The 21,921-nt window shown below is 37.3% G+C and overlaps 1 protein-coding gene across 4 annotated transcripts in view; it reads left to right on the forward strand.

Annotated features, from left to right (window-relative positions):
• Window positions 1-21,921, forward strand: part of MACROD2 (mono-ADP ribosylhydrolase 2) — a 2,169,899-nt gene that overhangs the window by 695,360 nt on the left and 1,452,618 nt on the right. For all 4 annotated transcript variants that reach the window (XM_051846213.3, XM_051846214.3, XM_008256366.5 and 1 more), the window contains one exon: window positions 12,812-12,928. In XM_051846213.3, the coding sequence (XP_051702173.2) occupies window positions 12,812-12,928 (117 nt within the window). The remainder of the gene's footprint in view (window positions 1-12,811; window positions 12,929-21,921) is intronic.

The raw sequence follows: 21,921 nt of genomic DNA on the forward strand, positions 1-21,921 counted from the left end.
TTCATACCTCTAAATTAACATATTGGAATTTTTCCTCAAGTCATCTTTCCTCTCATGATTATCTTACATTTATTTATTCAGCCTTTGAATCCGGTTTTTGCCAACAGCCACTGGGAGTGGGGCATCAAATTCTCTGGACAGTTTTATCTCCCCATTTAAAAACACTTCCACTCACATTCTTCCCGGATTATGAGGTGTTATGCACTCCATATGATTTGGATGCACAATTTTCTTCAGCCCCCTGGTAATAAGCTGAGTTTTTTTTATACCATCAATCCTAACACTCATTTGCAAAAGAAGCTATGGAGATTGCCATTATATTGTTTGCTCATGGGAGGCATGCCCTTTTAACATATCCTCTTTTGAAAACCTAGATTCCTTTTCTGCAGGGCCAAAGTGAAAGCAAACCTTGAACACAGTCCATGAGGTATGCTTTTATGGCTCAGAATCTCAGCTTTCTGCTTTCCCTGCTGAGAGTTGGGAACCAGATATGCTTTGGTATGATTGATGAAGCAATGATGTCCCAAATTCCTAGTACTTCTGGTTTCACAAAACTTATAACAGGGTAAAATCCTCAAGTAATAACTTTCCCTAGATATTTATTATGTATATAAAATTATTTATTACCTAGCAATGAAATACTATTGTAAATAAGTAGTCAGTGTTTTTTCCTTATAAATCATATTTCTGAATTAATTTCTGGAAACATTCTTAGTGGGAAAGTTTACAAAGAGTTGGGTCCTTGAATGTCCCCTTTGACCTTTGATCCCTTGGTTTTTGAGCCTGAAGTAAATTGTCCTTCCTATTTACTTTAAAGTACTGAGTCATGGCAGAGTACTTTCAAACATCCTGCTTTTCCAGACATTGATTCATCTGCCACTATAAGATCATTGAAATATTTTAAGTGAGTATTTTCTAAAGAAAAAAAAAAAACTGTGCAAGTTACATAGCTAATTCCAATGCTGTGTAATTTACATGCTTGCATTCCACTTTTTGAATCTCAGTATTTCAGTTCTTCAGATTCCATGTTGTACATGAAATACTAATTACCAAAGTGTCATGCACATGGCAGAGGGATAAAGTGTTTTCTTAGTGGTCTCTTTAAAATGTGTAGCTGTGGAGGCAAGACTGCTCTTGTTTCATCCTGACAAGGATGGTGGATTTAATGGGCTCCCCGGAGCTTTTCATCACATTATAACTTTTTCTCTGATGGTCAGTTTGGGGTACACATTATGTGACCTGACTTTCAACTTGCTTAAACTGCTGTCAGACTGCTCAGTAATCAAAGGCTATAAGGTAGTTCTGCTGGTTTCCAACTGGAAATGCAACAGTGTTGCCTGCAAACTTCTGACAAGATCCAAAATGGTGGTCTTTATAGCAAAACTTAGACAATACCTTGAAGAATCTTTACCTGCTTAAGGTAAGGCAATGTCATGTGCCTGGAATGCCTTGTCATGGTGTAAATCTGTGTTGTTTGCCCTACAAAAATAGTGTGTCTATCTCTTGCCATCCTTCATTCCCTGAGTTTGAAACTGTTATCACATCAACAGTGCTCCCTTCTCAGCAAGCTCTCGCATCGCCAGTCAGCACTCCTACAGCAAACACAATGTCTCCTAAATGTTCTCCCCGGCCCCAGTGTGTGGTATTTAAATTAAGGAAGCTCAGACTTGTCTTGAAAGGAACTGAGGTATTGCATCTAGTCTTGCCAATCCACTGATTAAAATTCTTGCCAAGTGTTACATTATGCACAGCTACCTTATTTTGGCTGTAAATTTCATTGCATATTTTTCTAGGATGAGAAAGTTTGTACTTTTTATTTCATAAACCCACATAATAAACACAGCTTTCTTCAAAACCATTTGAGGTGTTGGATGTGTGTGCTGTGTTAAATATAGGGCTCCTTTGTGGAGAAAAGCACACGTGGCTCATTTTAACTTCTCCCACAGCATTTAGATGGGGCAAAATGGTTCCGCTGGGGAAAAAGAAAATAGACATTTCGATGAGCTGCAGGATTATCCAAGCCATGGCTTTATCCTCTCTGAAATCTCTTTTCTACAAACCTGAAGAATGAACAAAACTTTCTTTATAGGCACAGAAAACGAATTTCCCCCACCACCATAGCCACTGCCACTTGCTCTGGCCCTGTCGTTTTCATTTTGAATGGATACATGAATCTAAAACTCTTACTAAATAAACCCTTTTCTCGCATAAAGCATTGTGTAGTGTTCATACAGCTGCCATTGTGAAGAAGAACTTTCAATGTCTCAGAGAGGGAAGAAACAGGTTTAGAGGGAGGTTTGTCTCAAAGAGGCCATAAAACAAGTCTTTACACTTGGATTTGGAATAAGAGGAAGCAAACTGAAAGATTTACCCTATTTATTCCTGGGACATTATTTTCCTTTGGCAGCAGCCTTGTAGGAGAAGGGCACCTTTGAAGGTCTGGAGGTGGGGACTCGTCTGACATTCAAATAACATAAGCCTGGATGCAGAGACACAGGGATGGAACTTCGCTGCAGGCCCAGTGATCAGTGGGACACTCTTGTGGGTTCCACTTGGCAAATTACTGCTTTCTTTTCCTGAAGAAAGAACTGAATTTTTTTTCTTTTTTAAAGATTTATTTTGTTTATTTGAAAGGCAGAGTTAGAGAAAGAAAGAGGCAGAATCAGCGAGATCTTCCATCTGTTGCTTCACTCCCCAAATGGCTGTACTGGCCAGGGCTGGACCCGGTTGAAGCCAGGAGCTTCATCCGTTGTCTCCCACATGGGTGCCAGAGCTCAAGTACTTGGACCACCTTCAGCTGCTTTCCTAGGCCATGATCAAGGAACTGGATGGGAAGTGGAGCAGCCGGGGCTTGAGCCAGCACCCACATGGGTTGCCAACTGGCAACAGCTTAACCCGCTATGCCACAACACTGGCCCTTCTTAAGGAGACAGATATTTCGATCTGTTATTTTAGAACTATTTTAATTGAGCATTTGGAAATATTTAAACAAATGTATGGAGATGCAACTTTTTTTTTTTTTTTTTTTTGACAGGCAGAGTTAGACAAGTGAGAGAGAGAGACAGAGAGAAAGGTCTCCCTTCCATTGCTTCACCCCTCAATGGCCACTGCGGCCGGCACACCACGCTGATCTGAAGCCAGGAGCCAGGTGCTTCCCCTGGTCTCCCAAGTGGGTGCAGGGCCCAAGGACCTGGGCCATTCTCCACTACCTTCCTGGGCCACAGCAGAGAGCTGGCCTAGAAGAGGGGCAACCGGGACAGAATCCAGCGCCCTGACTGGGACTAGAACCCGGAGCGCTGGCGCAACAGGCAGAGGATTAGCCTATTGAGCCGCGGCGCTGTCTGAGATGCAACTTTAGTTACAAAAAGTCACTGACACCATTCATTCTGTTATAAATGCTAAAATTTAATTTGACATATATTGTTTTGGTTTTTGTAAATTTTTTATTTATGCATTTAGAGTGTTTAAGGACTAAATCTTATAGGTATATGTATTAGGCTTTTTTTTTAACAGAAAAGAAATAATAGTTTCATGAAAATTGTGAAATACTATGATACCTATTGGATATATTTTTCTATAAAAATATAGAAAGAGTTATGAAATATAGGAAATAGTCTTTGCTAAATGTTAGTCTTTACTAAATGAAGCTCATCTTTTTCTTTAATCAGAAAAACAGTGTGAAGAGTAATTATTGTTTTCCTTGGCAGAATGATCAAAATATTTTCTACCCCTAAGTTTTTTCTTCACTTAATATTATTCTTCAAAATTTCTCTTAAAAATAAATAATGGGAAAAGAGAAAGCCAATGTTTGGACTGAGGCAGTAAATGTCATCTTCATGTATTTTCTTTGGAGAAAAGGGCTCCTTGATGGTCATCTCCTCTTCACAGTTACAGTTGAACTTAATCATCAGCCTTTTACAAAACTGTGGAAAGCAGAGTGAATGTTAAAAGGCTTCCCAAAACGGATTAACTGTTGCATGTGTCAAGATTTTCCAATTTTGTAAATGCATATATACAGGCAGGTTCTATCATTTTCCTTGAGACTTCAAGTGAAAATTCAGAGAGATTTCTTTTTCTCTCTTGAAGACTTTTAATACCTGAACATCTCACCAAAAACCATTACTGTCTCTGGAGCCGATGGAAGTGCGAGCCATAAGATGACATATTTACTTCTATGTAGGAAGAAAATGAGGAGAAGAGATTCTGTAACACGATTGAAGTTTAAAAGCTAAATTCCTTGAGGAAAGAATGCCTTTCTTCATAGTTCTCATTCTCTGATAAAACAAATGAGCGTGTCTCAGAGGCACCTGCTACCATTGACCTACCTCATCCCTAGTCCCTGACCTTGTATTCCCAGCTACTTGGAAGTTTCTGGTAGAACATGAAATGTTAAGTTGGTTCACTTCTTATTTCTTTGAGAGAGGATTTCCCTCCCCGTGTGCTTCTGCTTGACCTGCTGTCCATTAAGAAGACTTCAACAAAACGAAGGGCGCGGTCTGTGGCTTTTACCCAGGCAAAGCCACACAGGAGAAGCAGGTCTAAGATGATTTTCTCTGAAAATGTGACTATTATTTCGCTCTTTACTTAAGGTCAAAATCTCCATTGCTGCTGAGACTCTATTAACACTGGGTTTGAAGATGATTTTGAGGAATTGTTCTTTCAAGGAATGTAGTGCTAGGGTTTGCTTTTTGTATTTTCTTGAAAAGGGTTTCCATCATGATGGAGGAATAAAAGAGCGTCTTTGAATAAGAACTGAATTGTCTGTTTTATCCTTTTCAAGCAAACCTGGCAAATAAAAAAAAATGAAAGTTTATTACCAAGCTTTCGAGGGACTCTTAGAGAATACCAGAGATGTCTTCAATTTACTGTCATCTTGTAGCACTGTTTTTACCAGCTAATATATCCTTTACCTGAAAATTCCCATCATCCGTGAAGGCAAAGATCCTGTTTATTCCTACTTTCTCTGGGGACTTCCAGAAAAATAGGATTTTAATCCTCTTCTCCAAGTCCTTTAGTATCGACTATCTTGCATTAAGGCAGCCTTACCGTCAATAGAAATATCCCTCTGTGGTAAGAGCTGACAAAACGTAAGCCCTGTTAAGGTCTCATGGCTGCTAGATTGACACAGTCTAGGTCTTTCCATGTGCCAATCCTTCTTTAGTAACATGGTCGGTACTGCCCTTGTTGGGCCATGGTGATTGCGTTACAATGTTTGTCAGCTAAAAATGCCTCCAAAATTAACACTTCTGTAATAGTCAGAGGGAAGTTTCTCATCTAGAACTTCAAAAAATATGTCTCAAATAAATTTTTAAAAAGTGCCTACAAATATCTAGAAGTGGCTTTAGGCCTCAGGTGACAGAATCCTCACCACACATAAAGACTTGCAGAAAACATAAACTAATTTTTTAAAAGACAAAGATTTCGTCTCATCAAATGATAAGTAATTAAGGGCTATTGCAACTTGCACCGAGTACTACAGAGATGTAGGCAGCTCGTAGCTCTTCTTTCTTCTACAACATATAGTGTGCCCTTCACATTCATGCTCACCAGATGGCTGCTGAAGTCTTACCACTATATTTTATCTTGTCCAGGAAGATAGAAGATTAAGAAATAAAATAACAGTAACAATAAGTAATAGATAGATAGTAGAATCTAATTTGTGGATAAGTCCTTTATGGTGAGCTTTCCTGGAAGCCCACCAATATCATCTGCCTCCATATAATTTGGTCGCTCATCTCTTTTTCATCTCTTTTTGAAAAAAAATTTACTTGCTTGTTTTAAAGGCAGAGTGGCAGAGAAGGAGGTGTTGATAGATATCTTCCATCCATTGGCTCACTCCTCAAATGCCCCCAATAGCCAAGTCTGGGCCAGGTCCAAACCAGGACCCAAAAGCTCTCACAAATGAATGGTAAGGACACATGGTTGGGCCATCATCTGCTGCCTTCCAAGATGCACTAGCAGGAAACTGGGTCAAAAGCAAAAGAGCAGGAACTTGAACAGGCACTCAAACATGGGATGTGGGTATCCCACGCGGGCTTAGACCACTGAGCCACAATATCTACTCGTTTTTTCATCTTTGGAGGAAATGCTGGTAAGTATAGATTTTACGTTGAGCATTGGCACCCCCATTAATATAGGAATCCTATTAGTTGGGAAAATGTGGTAGGCAACCAATATTTGATATCATAATGATATCTTGTTGGTTGATTTTTTTAATGAAGAACATGGGTATGTGGAAAGAAATTCATAGGTTAGATATTAAAATAATTTTACCATAATATTAGCATCAGCCAAAAATATGTGAGATCTTTAATAAGTTCATGAAAATGTGCATAATGAAAAAGTGCGCATAGAACTGACATTTTTTGCACCAAAATGAACATCTTTGAATTCCATTTTACACAAAGTTTTTGAAGTACCCTTCTATCTGATATTCTGATCAGAATTTCAATCAGCTTGATGTTCTCATTCTCCAACCTAATGGATGAGAGAAAGTTCATTGCTTCATATTTTTCCAAAATATTTTAGAGTCTATTGTAAATATTTCTGAGAAATATTATTTTTCCTCATTTGGGAATTCAAGCTCAATAACATGAGAAAAAGGTAATTGTTCTCTTAATACACACATTAGTTGGGTCTCAGATTCCATGAGAAAGGAACATCTCATTGTTTTTAAAGATCAATCCCTAAAGTTTTGGGTTAAAGTTGAAAAAAGCTAAAGTTGTGTTCCATAACAAAAAAACTGCTCCAGGTTCCTGATCTGGAACGTGCAAAGGTTCATTCTATTATACTTGTCATCTTCTCCTGGGTTTGCATTCCAAATCTCATCTTCAAATTGACCAACCAGATCAATAGGTTCATAAGGGAGGCTAATTTTTAAGTCAGCCCAAGGCAATCTCACATAGCTAAACCGAGTTCCTCACATCTGGGAAGCTTCAAGATGTGAATCTCCTTGTCACTGTATTTTCTCACAGATATTTCTTCTTCTCCCTAAAGGGAACACTGCTGCTGTTCAGTACCTAAAGCACAAATCTTTCACGCAGGGTGCAGGTGACCTCTAATGGAATCAGCTTTTCATTGGCTCACTTTAGCTACGTTTTTTTCCCCCTCCAAGAGTTAGGACAACAAAAAGCTGTTTCTTTGTGTTTGCAGTGAGATTATTATTTAGTATATTTTTTCATGATGATGATGATGACAATGATAGTGTTGATGATGTGTATTTGTGTAACAAATATCTTTAAAGTTTAGTAGCTTGAAATAAGTTAACTCATTATTCTATGATTCAATATAAAGGTGGAGATTTCTTCAGCTCTTAGCTGGGCTTACTCATGTGTTGGTGAGTTGCCAGGAAAGTTGAGCACTGGCTAGTCTAGGATGGCTCAGCTGGACTTGTTCCTCTCTGTGTCTCAAGTGCCTTTTTGTTCTATTTGCAGAGTTTCCAAGGGAAGAGACCATGGTTCACACTATTTTGTATGAAGGGAGGTGGGAGAAAGTAGAAATTAGGAACACAGTCTTTAAATTCAGGCACACAGTGATTCTGACCCAAGCCCCAGATGACTTTGCACTAATCACTTAACTTCTACTTTATCCTACCTTTAACATTTTTAATGATAAATGTGAGAACATGGCCAAAATTTATTGCATGCTTGCTATATAACAGGCATTATTCAAAGTACTCGTCAGTTTGCTCATAAAAATCCCATGATTTTTAATGGAGGTCCTCTCAGGACCCCCATTTTATATGTGGAAAAAAAAAATCAAGGCACAGTGAGTTAAATGACACCAGAAAGAAAGTATCTACTGTCTAACTTCAGAACCATCCTCTTTCCAGTTTGCAACACCACCTCATAAAGAAAGTGAAGGCTCGCAAGCCACTTAGCATGCTGCTAGGCACATTGGGAATCCTCAGCAGATGAGACATAATTATTGTTGTTGTTGTTGTTATGATTTGATTCCTTCACAGCAATCTTAAAGAATGCTTTTTGTGAGGTAGTTGTTTACCAAATTAATGTAAATCTGATTCAAAAGAGCCTCCCCATTGTGTCCTCTTGGCTTCTGAATAGTGCTGGAAACCTCTTATGGCTCAGGCTAATATGATTTGTGTGACTGCCATTACATTAAGTTATCATCTTTTATTTACAAAAGTTTTAAATGAATATGTGAAAATCTAAGAACTTCAAAATCTCCCTTGCTACCAACTGTTTAGAAAATTGACTTTGTAAAACAAAGAGAGCTCACAGTGACTATTTCTAAAATAACTGGATTTCACTAAGTGATAATTTTGATATTTTTCTAAACCCATGTTGAGAACTCTTGTCTTTTTTGTTGTTCTTCTTCTTCTTAAATTCACTGGCCACAGTATCTGACAAATTTCTCTTCATTGGTTTGTGGCTTGCTTTTTCACTCCTGTTCTCAAGATCAACATGTTCATGGGCTTTATCTGAGAAATGCCAAAGGGGCAGACTGGAATCCAAAGGGTTACATAAATCTTAGGTCTAAAAAAAAGTGAAGTGGTTTCACGTTCCATTTTGTTTGTCTTCATTTACCTATTTAAAGAGTGGGGTAAGACTATGCTATAAGAACAGTCTCAAACTCTAAGCCTCAAGATAACATTGATGAAAGAGAGAAAAACTATTCCCCCCAAGCACAATCAAAACCCATCTTTCCACCCCACCCTCGGACAGCGTTAATTCCTTGATGTTATTCTAAGGGAACTGAACTAAGATTGCCTGACTAATGGAGGAAGGTCTGTGAATTTAACATCTACTAGAGTTTTGGAGGAAGTATGTCAGTGACTGGAGGCCCTTGCCTTGGTTAGCCATCTGCCTGTACAGGAGTGTTCTGTTTTGTCCTCATTGTCAGCATGGTAAATAGCATGATGTGTCAGTACAGCAGCAAGCATGCCCTTTAGTAGGAGCTACAACTAGACTCCCCTTAACCTTGATGAACAGCAGTCCCATCAAAGAGCTCAGTGTTCACCCCAATACTGGCAGATTATACCTCCGGCAGTTTCTAGGCAGTTCTCAACTCTTATCTTCCATTAGTCTGGCTTCAATCACTAAGTAGGAAGAGCAGCTATTTGAATGAGTAAGAGAGACTGACTGCTGGTGTTCACAGAGTCTTCAGATTCCAGCATGATTAAAGACTCTGAGACAAACCTAGGAGAATGAAATTGGCTAAGATAAAATGTTTTTCCAGTAATCAATCTGAAATTTTTTCTCAACAGTTTAAAAAAAAATAGCCACAATCACCTGAATGAAAATTACCATTCTGTAATTTATGACAGAAGTGAATGTATTAGTCATGGAAATTGACTGACACAAACGTCCCCAAATCTCAGTGGCTATACATAATCAAGGTTTATCTATCACTTGATTCACTGTCCGGAATGGAATGTGGGCATAGAATGGAGTTCTGTTCCACACTGTCATTTGGGATTCAGGCACCTTCGATCTTAGCACTGCACCATCTTCTGCAGTTGCTGATGGATATCCTGCCCTGGAGACTGTGCATCTGGCCTGCAGACAAGGAAGGTCATGTGCAGAAGGATTATGCATGAAAGTTTTAGAGACTAGACATAGAAATAGTTCCATCACTTGTCATACCCTTTAAATAAGGCTAGACCTCATGACCCACCCCAACCACAAATGTGACTGGGAGACACTATCCAGCCCCATGCTCAGGAAGAAAATCAAAGAGTTTTATCCAGAGTCATCATGAAAAATTCAAAATATAGTTACTATGCTTGCATAGGGAGCTTGGTTATCTTTTATCCTACCCAATTCATTTATATATATATAAATATATATATAATATATGTATATAATTCACAAAATACATGAACAGGCACTTTCAAGCAGAAGGTGGTGGCCAATAAAGACTTGGAAAGTTACTTTACATAATTAGTCATAGAGAAATGTATATTGACTATATCTTCAGTGCAACTAGATTTGCTAAAGTTAAATAGGCTGATGACACCAAAGGAAGGCCAAAATTTCAACTCTCATACATTGCTGGAGGTTTGTGTAATTTGGTACATTGACTTCATAAAACTGTGTGTTCTTTATAAGTGTAGTGTATACCTACCCAGGAATTTCACTCAAAGGTACTTGTCCAATGGAAATGAAAATGGATCACCAGGCTGACGCTGCAGCTCTCTAGGCTAATCCTCCACCTGTGGTGCTGGTACTCCGGGTTCTAATCCCGGTTGAGGTACCGGTTGTGTCCCGGTTGTTCCTCTTCCAGGCCAGCTCTCTGCTGTGGCCCGGGAAGGCAGTGGAGGATGACCCAAGTGCTTGGGCCCTGCACTTGCATGGGAGACCAGGAGGAAGCACCTGGCTCCTGGCTTCGGATAAGCACAGTGTACCGGCTGTATTGGCCATTTGGGGGGGTGAACCAACTGAAGGAAGACCTTTCTCTCTGTCTCTCTCTCTCACTGTCTAACTCTGCCTGTCAAAAAAAAAATATACTGAGTAAATGGATATATGAAATTTGAGTTCTGCCACAAGTAAAATTATAGTGACATAAATCTAAACATGGGCTCCTTCAGGGTAGTCACAGGGGCAATCGGATGGAAAAGGCACAAGAGATATTTTTGGTTTTATGGAAACATTTTTGTAGTATTATGAGCATCATTATTACACATTTATTAAATTTATTAATGTATGGTGGTATACACATTTATTAAAGCCCACCAAAAGGACACACTTAAAAATCTGTGCAAATGTATGCACATTATCGATGTTAAATGTAATTAAGAAACTTTAAAAATAATGAAACATAGTGTTTCAATATCCCACATGCAAGAATTGAGGGAAAGCTGGTCCTGAATTATAATGGTTAAGGGCATGGTTGTATCAGACAAATTTGGAGGATCTGAGTTACATTGCCAGTACTTTGTGAACATCGGCATATCACTAAACTTTTCTAAGCTTCTATAAAATATAGATAATAAAGTTAGTATCTACATTGCAAGGTAATTCTCAGTGCAATACCTAACACCTAGATACATTTAATACGTTTAAACTGTAGTCATTATTTTGAGACAGCCCTTCAGATAGACTTTCATTGCCCTAATGCAGTCAGAAGTACTGGTATAACCATAAAGATTTTGAGAATTAGATATCTGCAAACTGTATTAGGCTGTAATATAAATAATACAGGCAATATTTGACAGCACATGATTATGTCTACTAGCAAATCCTATTTTAGTTATCCATTTCAAAGTGACTCTATCTCTTTGCCACTAAGAAAAGCTATTCACTTTAAAATACTGTTCTCTTGAAACCTTTATAAAGAAGGTCAAACATAGATAGTTAGGGTATAAATTGTTTTCTGATAGTCTCACCCAGTGTTTTGCATCCAGTGATCACATGACTTAGGTATATATTTTTCCAACACATATATATGGATATATGTATATGTGTATATGTATATATGTATATATGAGTGTAACTTTGTGGTGACCATACTATGTATATTGTTGCAAATTTGATATTTTCACTATGAAATCTTTTTATGCTTAAAATTCTATTTATCTATAAAGTTTGCTTTTTTTTGATAGCTGTATAATAGACCATGACGTTAAAGTACTTTTATTATTTAATTATTTTTAACCAGCTGCTTATTAATGGACATCTCAGTAGCTTCAAGTTTTCACTGTTGCAAACAACTGTGAATTATTGTAACTTTTGTACTTTTGCATTTGTGTTAATAATTTCATATAATAAATTCAAAATGTAAAGTTGCTAACAGAGTTTGAACTATGTTTACTGATTTGCTTTTTTTGTAAGAAAAAAGCTGAATGTATGTGCGTATTTAAATAGTGAGAGAATGAGTATCATAATGTTGAAAAGTTCTCTGGGCAGTAAATGGTGGCTATCATATTCTCCCTTTTTTTTAAAGAATTGTTTATTTATTTGAAATTCAAAATTACAAGGTGGGAGGAAGACAGAGAGATCTGTTTTTTGTTTTTCATTTTTCAAAATACTTACTTATTTGAGAAATAGAATAAGCTCCCATGCACTGATTCAGTACTCAGATGCCTGCAATGGCCAGGGGTGGGCTAGGGCAGAAGCTGGGATCCAGGGACTCAATGTCAGTTTCTCATAAGGATGGCAGGAATCCAATTACTTAAATGACCACTGCTGCTTTTCAGGATCTGTGTGGGCAAAAGACCATAATTAGGAACTGGATCTGAGAAACAGGCACTCTGAAATGGGACACAGACATTTTAACAAACATCTTATCCACTAGTCTGAATACCTGCCCTGCTCCTCTACAGTTCAACTTTTAAGTAAGGAAAAGAGTTATTATAAATTTTATATAAAATTTCAACATAAGGTCTTTAAGATAGCTGCCATAAAAGTGGCACATAACACTGTACATAACACTATACTATGTTGAATGCCTCCTATGCTCATAATTATGCAAATTCTATGCAGAACTCTGTAGTGCCATTATTTAAAAAAATTACTGTTTTTGTGTGTTTATTTTGTAACCTGCAGTATTGCTGAATTGTTAACAGGTTTTTGGTGAAGTGTTTAAGCTTTTCCATGTATGTATTGACACAGAATTTTTTTAAAGGAAGTGAGTCATGAGGCATCACGTAACTTGTAAATGGTAGTCTGGACTTCAACCTAGGGTTTGTGAGAGAAAATTGAGAGAGAGAGAATTGGATATCCTGGGTTTTCTTCTACAGGGCTAAGGTTTTCCAAGTGGAACAAACTGATTTCCTTTTCTTTTTCCATTTTGAATTTTACATTTGTTTCCAAAAGGCCAAATATAAGCTAACTTTTTCTCTCTTCCTTAGTGGATGGTTGCATTCATAGAGCAGCCGGCCCCTGCTTGCTAGCTGAATGCCGAACCCTGAATGGTTGCGAGACCGGACAAGCGAAAATCACCTGTGGTTATGACCTCCCTGCAAAGTGTGAGTACAACTTTTGAACATTGTTGCAGAATCAGATGAGAAATCTTACCTTGTTTTTATTCCTCAAGTATATATTTGATAAAGGAAATTATCTTGATGGTATTTAATTAAATTTGCTTGTATATATGGCAATAAAATGTGTTTTCCAAATGAATATACATACATATAATGTAAGTAATTTTTGTTCAGGTCTTAGAGTGTCTCTGAGACAGGGAAATAAAAATACGAGTGAAATATACATTAGAGTATTTAAGTGCCATGGAGTGACAAGCTTCTGGAAATGATGCCAATTTTCTTATTCCTTGTTCAGATTTCTTGATTGTGGATGTGTTTAGAGCAAAGGAGATCAAAGTGATGTATTGTGTTTGCAGCTGCCATGTAAAGGCTGATTGGCAATTACAGCCAAGGCATCTGTCACACTTTGCTTCCAGGAAAAGCCAATGGAATGTGGTTGTCAGTGTGAAAATGTATTTGCTCTTTGAATGCGGAATGGTCAAAATTTCCATTATATTTGAATAGAGAGAAGTATTGCATTTGATTGACCTTGTTGCTTAGTCATTTAGCTAAGTGGATGCAGTGGGGTGAAGTAAAAATAGTGAGAGAGAAACTAGTTAAAGGTACAGTCCCCCCCCTTTTTTGTTGTAGTTGTTGGTGTTGTAGTTGTTGAATCACATAACCTTCTGGGCATGGCAGTGGAGGTAGAGGATTTCCTTGCAAAATTAAGGTGTGCATTGACCTGTACATTGAGGCAACAATGTATTGATTATGTTATTCACTTGCCTCTTTTTATGCATTCTAAATCTGTGAATCTATTTTGTGTAAAAATGAGACTGGCTTTTATTTTTGCTTTAACAATGGAGAAATCATGACTAAAACAATTATAGCATAATCTGTAGGATACTATTTGGATTCTGTATAGACAAGTTGTGTAAGAATGAATTTTCCATGGTTATGTATAAATAGAAAGTGTTTTATATTTTAAAGGTTACTTATATTTAAATTTAAGGAGTTGTAGATAGCAACATATTAAAATAATATTTGTCTTCATACACATAATACTGCATTCTATATTTCTCACAGTGAGTTGGTAGTGAAAATATATTAATTAAAACAGATTAATTTTTCTTCTAATAGTTTTTTCTTTCTTTGTTAGTGTTTTACACAAATAGCCTCCTACTTGGAATATAGAATATTAAATAAAGCTTTTTGTGTATAGTGATCAATTAAAATGGTAGCTCTATTGTACAGGTTGATATTAGTGATATATTTTTTTAAATGTGCTTGCTTCCATTTGGCATCCATCCCTATTCAACTTTCCATCAATTTCATTACTGCTACTTGAGAGTTATTGAAGACTTGTACAGTACTAGGTACTGAGGCATGAAGATCAATAACTCAATACTTGTGTTTGCAGAATTCCCATAATTGGGTCATATCTTTGAGCTAAACTGTGGCTTTCATGGCAGTCCTGGTCAAGTGAGTCTCAGGGACAAAAGCTGAAGCCATGGAAAGTCAGTCCACAAGGCTTGGTACAGAATCCATGTGAGCTGAGATACTCAGAGCCTGATACATACTCAAGTTACCACATGAAGCCCCCAGGTCATGTTTAGGAAAAAAAAAATCCATAGACTAGAAATTAGCAATCATGCCAATGCCACCTCATAAAAGTCACAAGCATGGGCTGTTTGTGAAAGGTCTTGGTATTTCTGTATATTTTGAAAGATTAATGACTTGTATTAAAACCATAGAGAAAAACAATATGAAAATGAATAATAATAGTTTACATTTGTATGTCACTATATAGTATTTCATAGTACTTTCACAAGCCCTTCTATTTTAAATTATGTTTTGTAAACATTGTGTATGTTCGTTTTCCTTTTCCCTGTTCCTGAAAGATATTTTTCTTTTTCATCAATTTGGTTCATCCATTTCAGAGTCATTAACAATTCACAGATGTGCTTTTGTAGTGAAGGAATGAAAAGGGAGCTCATTACATACTGTTTGGGTCATTTTTCCCCTCCATCTTTAATAATTCCATGACACTTTGACAGCAGAAACTAGTTCCTATCTTTGCTCTGCGACAGCAGGTTTATCATTACAGGGCTACTAAAGCCAGTCATCCAGCCACAAGTGATACTGTCTTCATGCATCAGCAATTTATTTGGGAAATTATATTGTCTCGGTTACAGACAAACTTTGTGAGTTTGGACCTTTTTTTTTCTTCTTGCTAAATTAATATATTCATAAATGTTTATATTTGAATTAATTTTGCTTATAATCTGTGTTCTGTGACTCCTCAGGATTGGTGAAATGATATGGCATAGATATGTAGCTAATCCTTCACTGTTTGGATGTTTTGAATCATTTCCTTTGACATAAGACTATCCAATCATTTTTTCAAAAGAAACTGAAACAGTAGAAAGAATATTCTCTTCTATTGCTTCGAAGACTATCCTGAAAGAAATGATTTAAGAAGTAGATAAAGGACCATTTATTAAACGAATCTTTTGGGGGATCTTCTCTTGTACTGTATTACATGTCTTCTGGATTCATAAAACATTTAGATTTCTACAGATGTTTAGAAACTTTTCAACCTGTGGGACATCACTATTTATCCTTTCATCATTCCACCAGATGCTCAGCTTCATGGAAACAGGAGCTGTCTATCTTAGTCATGGTTATGCTGTCACTTTCTTGCATACTGGCTTATAAATATGTGCTGAATTAATATGAATGAATGCCGATCAAATGATTGTATTATTTTGTGACCTCTTCACCCACAAAATAACTTTTTGACTGTTATCTCTATTTCTAATTCTTTATCTCCTGCAATCTATTCTGCACAATCCTGGTGGTTCATATATTTAAATCAGTGTCCTTGCAGTTGTTTATAAGGCCACGTATAACGTAACCTTACCTCTTTGTCATATCTCCTATGCCTCTCCACACAATGGCAAGTTCCTCACAAAGGCTGCTTTCCTGATCCTCAGTGCCTTTGCACTGCCATTCTTTCTTCCTGGAATTCTGATATTCAAAGTACTAACATGGCTACCTTATATAGTATGCTCAGATGTAACTTCAGATATCACTCTAAAATGATGTTTATAATCCCTTCTCTGCTTTAATTATAGTCACGTGTCTGTTGAATTAAAACTTCAAACTTCAAATATATATCATTTACATTTATTTCTTTTGTCTATTATTATGTCTGCCTCTATGAAAATAAGGGCAATGACTGTTTTTCCCCATCTTTTCATTTCTTGGTGTATCCATACACATTATACAAATGGCTGACACTTAATAGAGAAGATCATTATTGAATGAATGAATAAAATGTAACTCTACTTGTCTCAAAGGCTTCCAATGGGATTTTCCTTAAATGCAGACTTGTTCAACCTTTGGCCTTCCATGATTTACTGCCATATCTTGAACTACTTAAAACTTTGGAACAATATGAACTATTCAAAATGCTGTATGTGTGCATGAGGTCTTTATTTGGTGCTATGTAGAAAGCTTTAGTTCTCCTTTGTATCCCTCTTCCAGACTCAATTTAAACATCATTTCTACTGTGAAACAAGTCTTCTGTTATCACCTCAGCTAAAAATACCTTAATTTTTCTTTAGATTCCAGAAGACTGCATGATAAACCACTAAGGGAACCTTATACTTGCTACCTTTTATTGTCATCTATGTGAACTTTCTACCTGTCTAACAGGGACCTCTATGTATAATGAATATTCAAGAAATATCTTTCAAATGAATTAATTGTTAAAAGTGGCAAGCTAGTTGGTAATTGGTGGTTGGTGGGAGGTAAAAAGAAAAGTTATGCTAATATTCCTGAAATGATGAAGTTAGTGTCAATTATCCATTGTATTTTTAAAATCATATTTTAACATATATCCAGTTCCGAAGTCTCCTAAGAACTTTACTCTTAATGGAGCTATTCCTCAAGAGGAAAAGATAAAAATAAAGAAACCATATCAACTTTATTTTCAGCATAGCTCAAATATCTTTTCTTCAGAATGCTCCATTTCTAGGATTAGGGCTGAATAATCCCAAAAGATTAATGGAAGAATATTAAATCTGTATATATAAAATGGTGGAGGCTGTTCCTTTTATTCCTTCTATTTCATCTTTGGACCATATCAAAAGATGATATTAGCATGCAACTCACAGTTTTTCATTAATCGTTTAAAGGAAAACTCTAGGGTGAGAAACCATAGCATAATGTGTTTGAATGAGTGGTATGAATCAAACCCCTTCTTCTGTTCCCAGGTGCAATAATGATCAGATGATAGTAGCTTAAAAGGTACTGTTGATAATAATTAGTACTTCTCTTGTGCCCTTCATCAAGAAAAAATAGTACTCTGAAACACTAGCTCATCAAACCTTTTGAAATTCCTATGAGGAACTGACATGAAAAGCTGCATTCAACACAAAGAGAAATTCAGGTATGGAGAGGTTAAGTCTGTTTGCTATTGCTCCCAGTAGCAAACTAAGTATCAAAGGCATGATGCTGGCCAAGGATCCCTGAGCGCAGGATCTTTTTACAGGTGTTGGCCATGCTTTTTATCTTTATTTATTTTTAAGTTTTTTTTAAAGCAGAGTTATGTCTATTTGTTTGCATATTATCTGTGGGTACTTTCATGTGACAGAGTTGAGTAATTGCTACAGGGGTTATATGGACATGAGACCTGAAATAGTTACTACCTGACCTTTCACAGAACAGTTTGCCAACCCTGATCTATGGCAAATCCAACTGCCTATAAAGGAGGAAGGTGAGATTTAGTGAGGTAGTTTAAATTTTATTAAACTTTATTAACTATATGTGATTTTTCTCAGATCACAATCGACAAAAGTAGAACTAAAATACTTGCTGTCTATTTCCTAGGACAGTAGTTGCTTCTATTGCTCAAGTTGTTGCTGAGAAAATTACCTTAGGAGGATGATCGGAGACCTTTGAAATCTTTCAGATAAAATTAGGTGACTTTGAAAAAAAATCAACTCCAGAAAAAAGTGGTCATTTTTTCTCAATAGGGCCAGGACTAGGAATCCAGTCAGTCCAGTTTCTCAAAGGAGAGTGGTTTAAACCACTAGATTGTTAGGCAATAAATCTCTATTCCTTGCTTCCTCCAGTGATGTTAGCTCATGTGCTGAAAGGGAGCCTGCAGTCCTGAAGAAATTCAATTTCTAAGGCAGGTAACTCAGAAGATGGTTATGAATTTGTCCTTTGCAAAGGGTGACCTGATTTCGACCATCGTGGGTTCTCCCAGCAGGTGTCTGATTGTGAAAGTGGTGGAGTGGGCTTCCTGCTAACAGTGTGACTCTGTAAGGCTTTGCTGGAGACCTGAGGGCCCTCATAAACTTCTTCCATAATTAAACGACTTGTATCATTTGAAGAGAAAAATGGCTTCTGAAGAACATAAAATCATCTTTCCTCCTAAAGAGGCCGATGGGATTGTTCCTCCTCAGTTCAACTCTGATTGGATCGTTTTCTTTTAGTACTTAGAAATTTAGTTTGTATTTGAATCTATTTCTCCATAATTACCACCTCTTTCATTTATGTTAAGAAGTTTCATATGTTTTATCTCTTGAGTGATCCTCATAGTGAATGCAGGAGTTAGAGGGGGAAGAAAGATTGTAAAACTCAGAGAAGTAGGTCACACAATGTGGCCCTTGGTGTAGTAGCAGCAATGACAGCAGAAGAACAACCTGGGAATTTGTTAAAAAGGCAAATTCTCAAGTCCCACACCCCAGACCTACTGAATCACATTCTGTGATTTAACAAGCCCTCCATGACCTCCAATGGCATGGCCAAGTGTCAGGACCATCACTCTAGAAAGTGGTAGAATATTGAGGAGTATCTTTGTCTTTGGATTCCTTGTCTATGTCCTTTGGGTTGCACAATGCAAGCATCCTTTTTGGGTCACAGATTAAGGCTTCTTTGAGAGAATTGTGACATGAACTTCTTTTGATTTGTGCCATTCTCATAGATAATGTCTTCATTGTTTGTTTATTTGTTTATTGCCTATCTTTTCTAAAATAGAATAGCATTTTGAGGAAGACGAAAATCTCACTGGTCTCTTTCACACTGGGATCCTTTAGCATCTGTCATAGTACCCAGCGCAGAGTTGGCTCTTGTTACTAGTTTTCTGGGAGGAATATTGACAGCATGATCTTTCTCTCCTCTTCTCCTGTGTCGTTAGATGCCACTAGAGGAGACCAACCAAGATATTACACAAGATAGGACAACATAATTCCAAAAATCCGCAGAGCTTGTGCTGCTGCTGCTATCAACATCTTTGTTATCCCATCAACAAATATGTTCCTTGTTCAAAGACTCCAGCAGTTTAAAAAGTCTAGGGGCAAAATTTGCTTAAGTTACCTACATGCCACAAAAATAGCTTGCACTTTCAGAGTATTTTTTCTAATTTTGTCTTTTTTTTTTTTTTACCAATTATGATAACATAGATTCTATCCATAAGTGATTTTGTGATGAAATAGCAAATCTAATAATAAATAGCACCTTTATTTCTTTGCATTTTTTTATTTGACAGGTAGAGTTATAGACAGTGAGAGAGACAGAGAGAAAGGTCTTCCTTCCATTGGTTTACCCCCCAAATGGCTGCTACAGCTGGCACTGCACCGAGCCAAAGCCAGGAGCCGGGTGCTTCTTCCTGGTCTCCCATGTAGATGCAGGGGTCCAAGCACTTGGGCCATCCTCCACTGCCCTCCTGGGCCACAGCAGAGAGCTGGACTGGAAGAGGAGCAACCGGGACTAGAACCTGGTACCCATATGGGATGCCTGCACCACAGGCGGAGGAATATCCAAGTGAGCCACGGCGCTGGCCCTTAAATAGTACCTTTAAAAGATAACTTATATTTTGAACGACAATATTAGGAGGGTACATAAAAAAGTTTTTGGAAAAATGGTATTAAAAGATAAGTTTATTTTGGTGCTAAAAATTTTTGAAATCTTTGTAGTTTTTTAATAATACATGTTTGTCCATGAACTTTCTGAAGACCCCTCATATTTATGTTGTCCTATTATTGAATGTGGAATAAACAATTGTTTTTTGCTTGCATTACTTACCTTCTTAGCCGGCCTTAAGAGGACACTGTCTATACCTTCTTTTTCCTATGTGATCGATAGGAAATAACAGCGTAAATCAATTCTGAGTAATAATGTAAATGGGTTCTTGAAGGCAATTCCCACTGTGAAATAAGTAGTTAGCAGCGACACTGGCATTAACCACAGTGGGGGTAATCAGCCTTTGGATGTGTTTAATCAGAGTTATCAGCTAAGATTAAAAAGAGAGCCACTGTTGTGCAGGGATAATCATTTTCAGGATTTAAAAAATGAATATTTGGAGGTGTTCTCATAAATTAAAGCCATCAGAATGGCTTTGAGTAATTTAGGATGCTTTGAGGTCAGGCTCAAGCAAACAGGAAAGGTTAATCTCAGAGCCACGGTAGTTAATGCACAGAGAGAACAGAATACATTTATTGAAATAAATAGTGAATGCTGAGTTAAATGAAGATTTATAGCCCTGTGCTAAGATGTTCCTTGAGCTATTTACCAACATATATGATTTGATTTAAAAAAAAAAAAGTGGGCAGCACAGAACAATTAGTAAATACTTTAATTATCTCACAATTTCTCACTAATCCCAAAGATTAAATATTAGACCACTTTATGGCTTGATTAGAAATATTTCCAACTGAAAATATTATGGAGCCAAGCTCTGCACAATAGAATAAAAGATTGATTCTGTGTCAAGAACACTAAATATCAGTTTGGAAGATGTGAAGAGAAGTCCTGAATCCAGGATATTCTAATTGTTTGGTAGAATCCTTTAAACTCTGAGGATGAGCTTCTTCAGCCCTGCTTATCTGGGAGCAGTAGTGGTAGTTATATCCCCCTGAGCAGAATCTGTTAAGGAGTACACTCAAACTCACCTTTCAAAACTGTGTGACATCAAAGAGATATATGGCTCTACTGTTATTTGTAAAATGCTTGGCATACTTCATTTGTTCATTCAACCTGTGTTTATTGTGTGCTTACTCTGAGTGATAGTGCTCTTCTAGGATATAGAAGACTATATAGAAAGCCCAAATCCTTGTCCTCTTAAGTCTTAGGTTCTAATAGAGAGAGGCAGCTAAGAACATATATACATAAAAGCAAAGATTCTCAGATAATCATAAGGACTATGAGGAAAACAAAGCATGGCAATAAAATGGAGAGTAAAGGGGAAGGCTACATTTCCTATGGTGGTCAAGAAAGAGTATGTGGGGGCTGGTGACCGTGGCTCACTTGGTTAATCTTCCGCCTGCAGTACCAGCATCCCATATGGGCACCGGATTCTAGTCCCGGTTGCTCCTCTTCCAGTCCAGCTCTCTGTTGTGGCCCGGGAGGGCAGTGGAGGATGGCCCAAGTGCTTGGGCCCTCCATCTGCATGGGAGACCAGGAAGAAGCACCTGGCTCCTGGCTTTGGATTGGTGTAGGGAGCCGGCCATAGTGGCCATTTGGGGGGTGAACCAATGGAAGGAAGACCTTTTTTCTCTATCTCTCTCACTGTCTATCTGTCAAATAAATAAATTAAAAAAATTTAAAAAAAAGAAAGGGTATATGAACTGAGGACCATTCTGTTACCTGTAAGAAAATCATTACAGCCAGAATGAAAGCACTTTACCATTGAGTTTAAAAAAAAATCACTCAATGTGTACTAACATTGAGAGTCCATGCATTTTCCAATTGTCCTTCCTAGGTACAAATATTCGACGCAAGTACTGGTATATATAAATTTTAGTCTGGTTTGGAGAAGTAATAAAGACTGTACTGCTGCTGAGGGAGTTGACAGGAATTTTAATGATCAACTAATCTGACATCATACTTTTAAACATAAGAGAACAGAGGCCCAGAGAGATTACTCAGTTTTCCCTCAGAGTCATGTGGTATGGGTACAAAGACATTAGTAGATCATTCTAGTGATC

This window comes from Oryctolagus cuniculus, chromosome 11 (assembly GCF_051225735.1).
Source record: "Oryctolagus cuniculus isolate XC-2025 breed Fujian yellow rabbit chromosome 11, ASM5122573v1, whole genome shotgun sequence".
Classification (NCBI taxonomy): Eukaryota; Metazoa; Chordata; class Mammalia; order Lagomorpha; family Leporidae; genus Oryctolagus; species Oryctolagus cuniculus.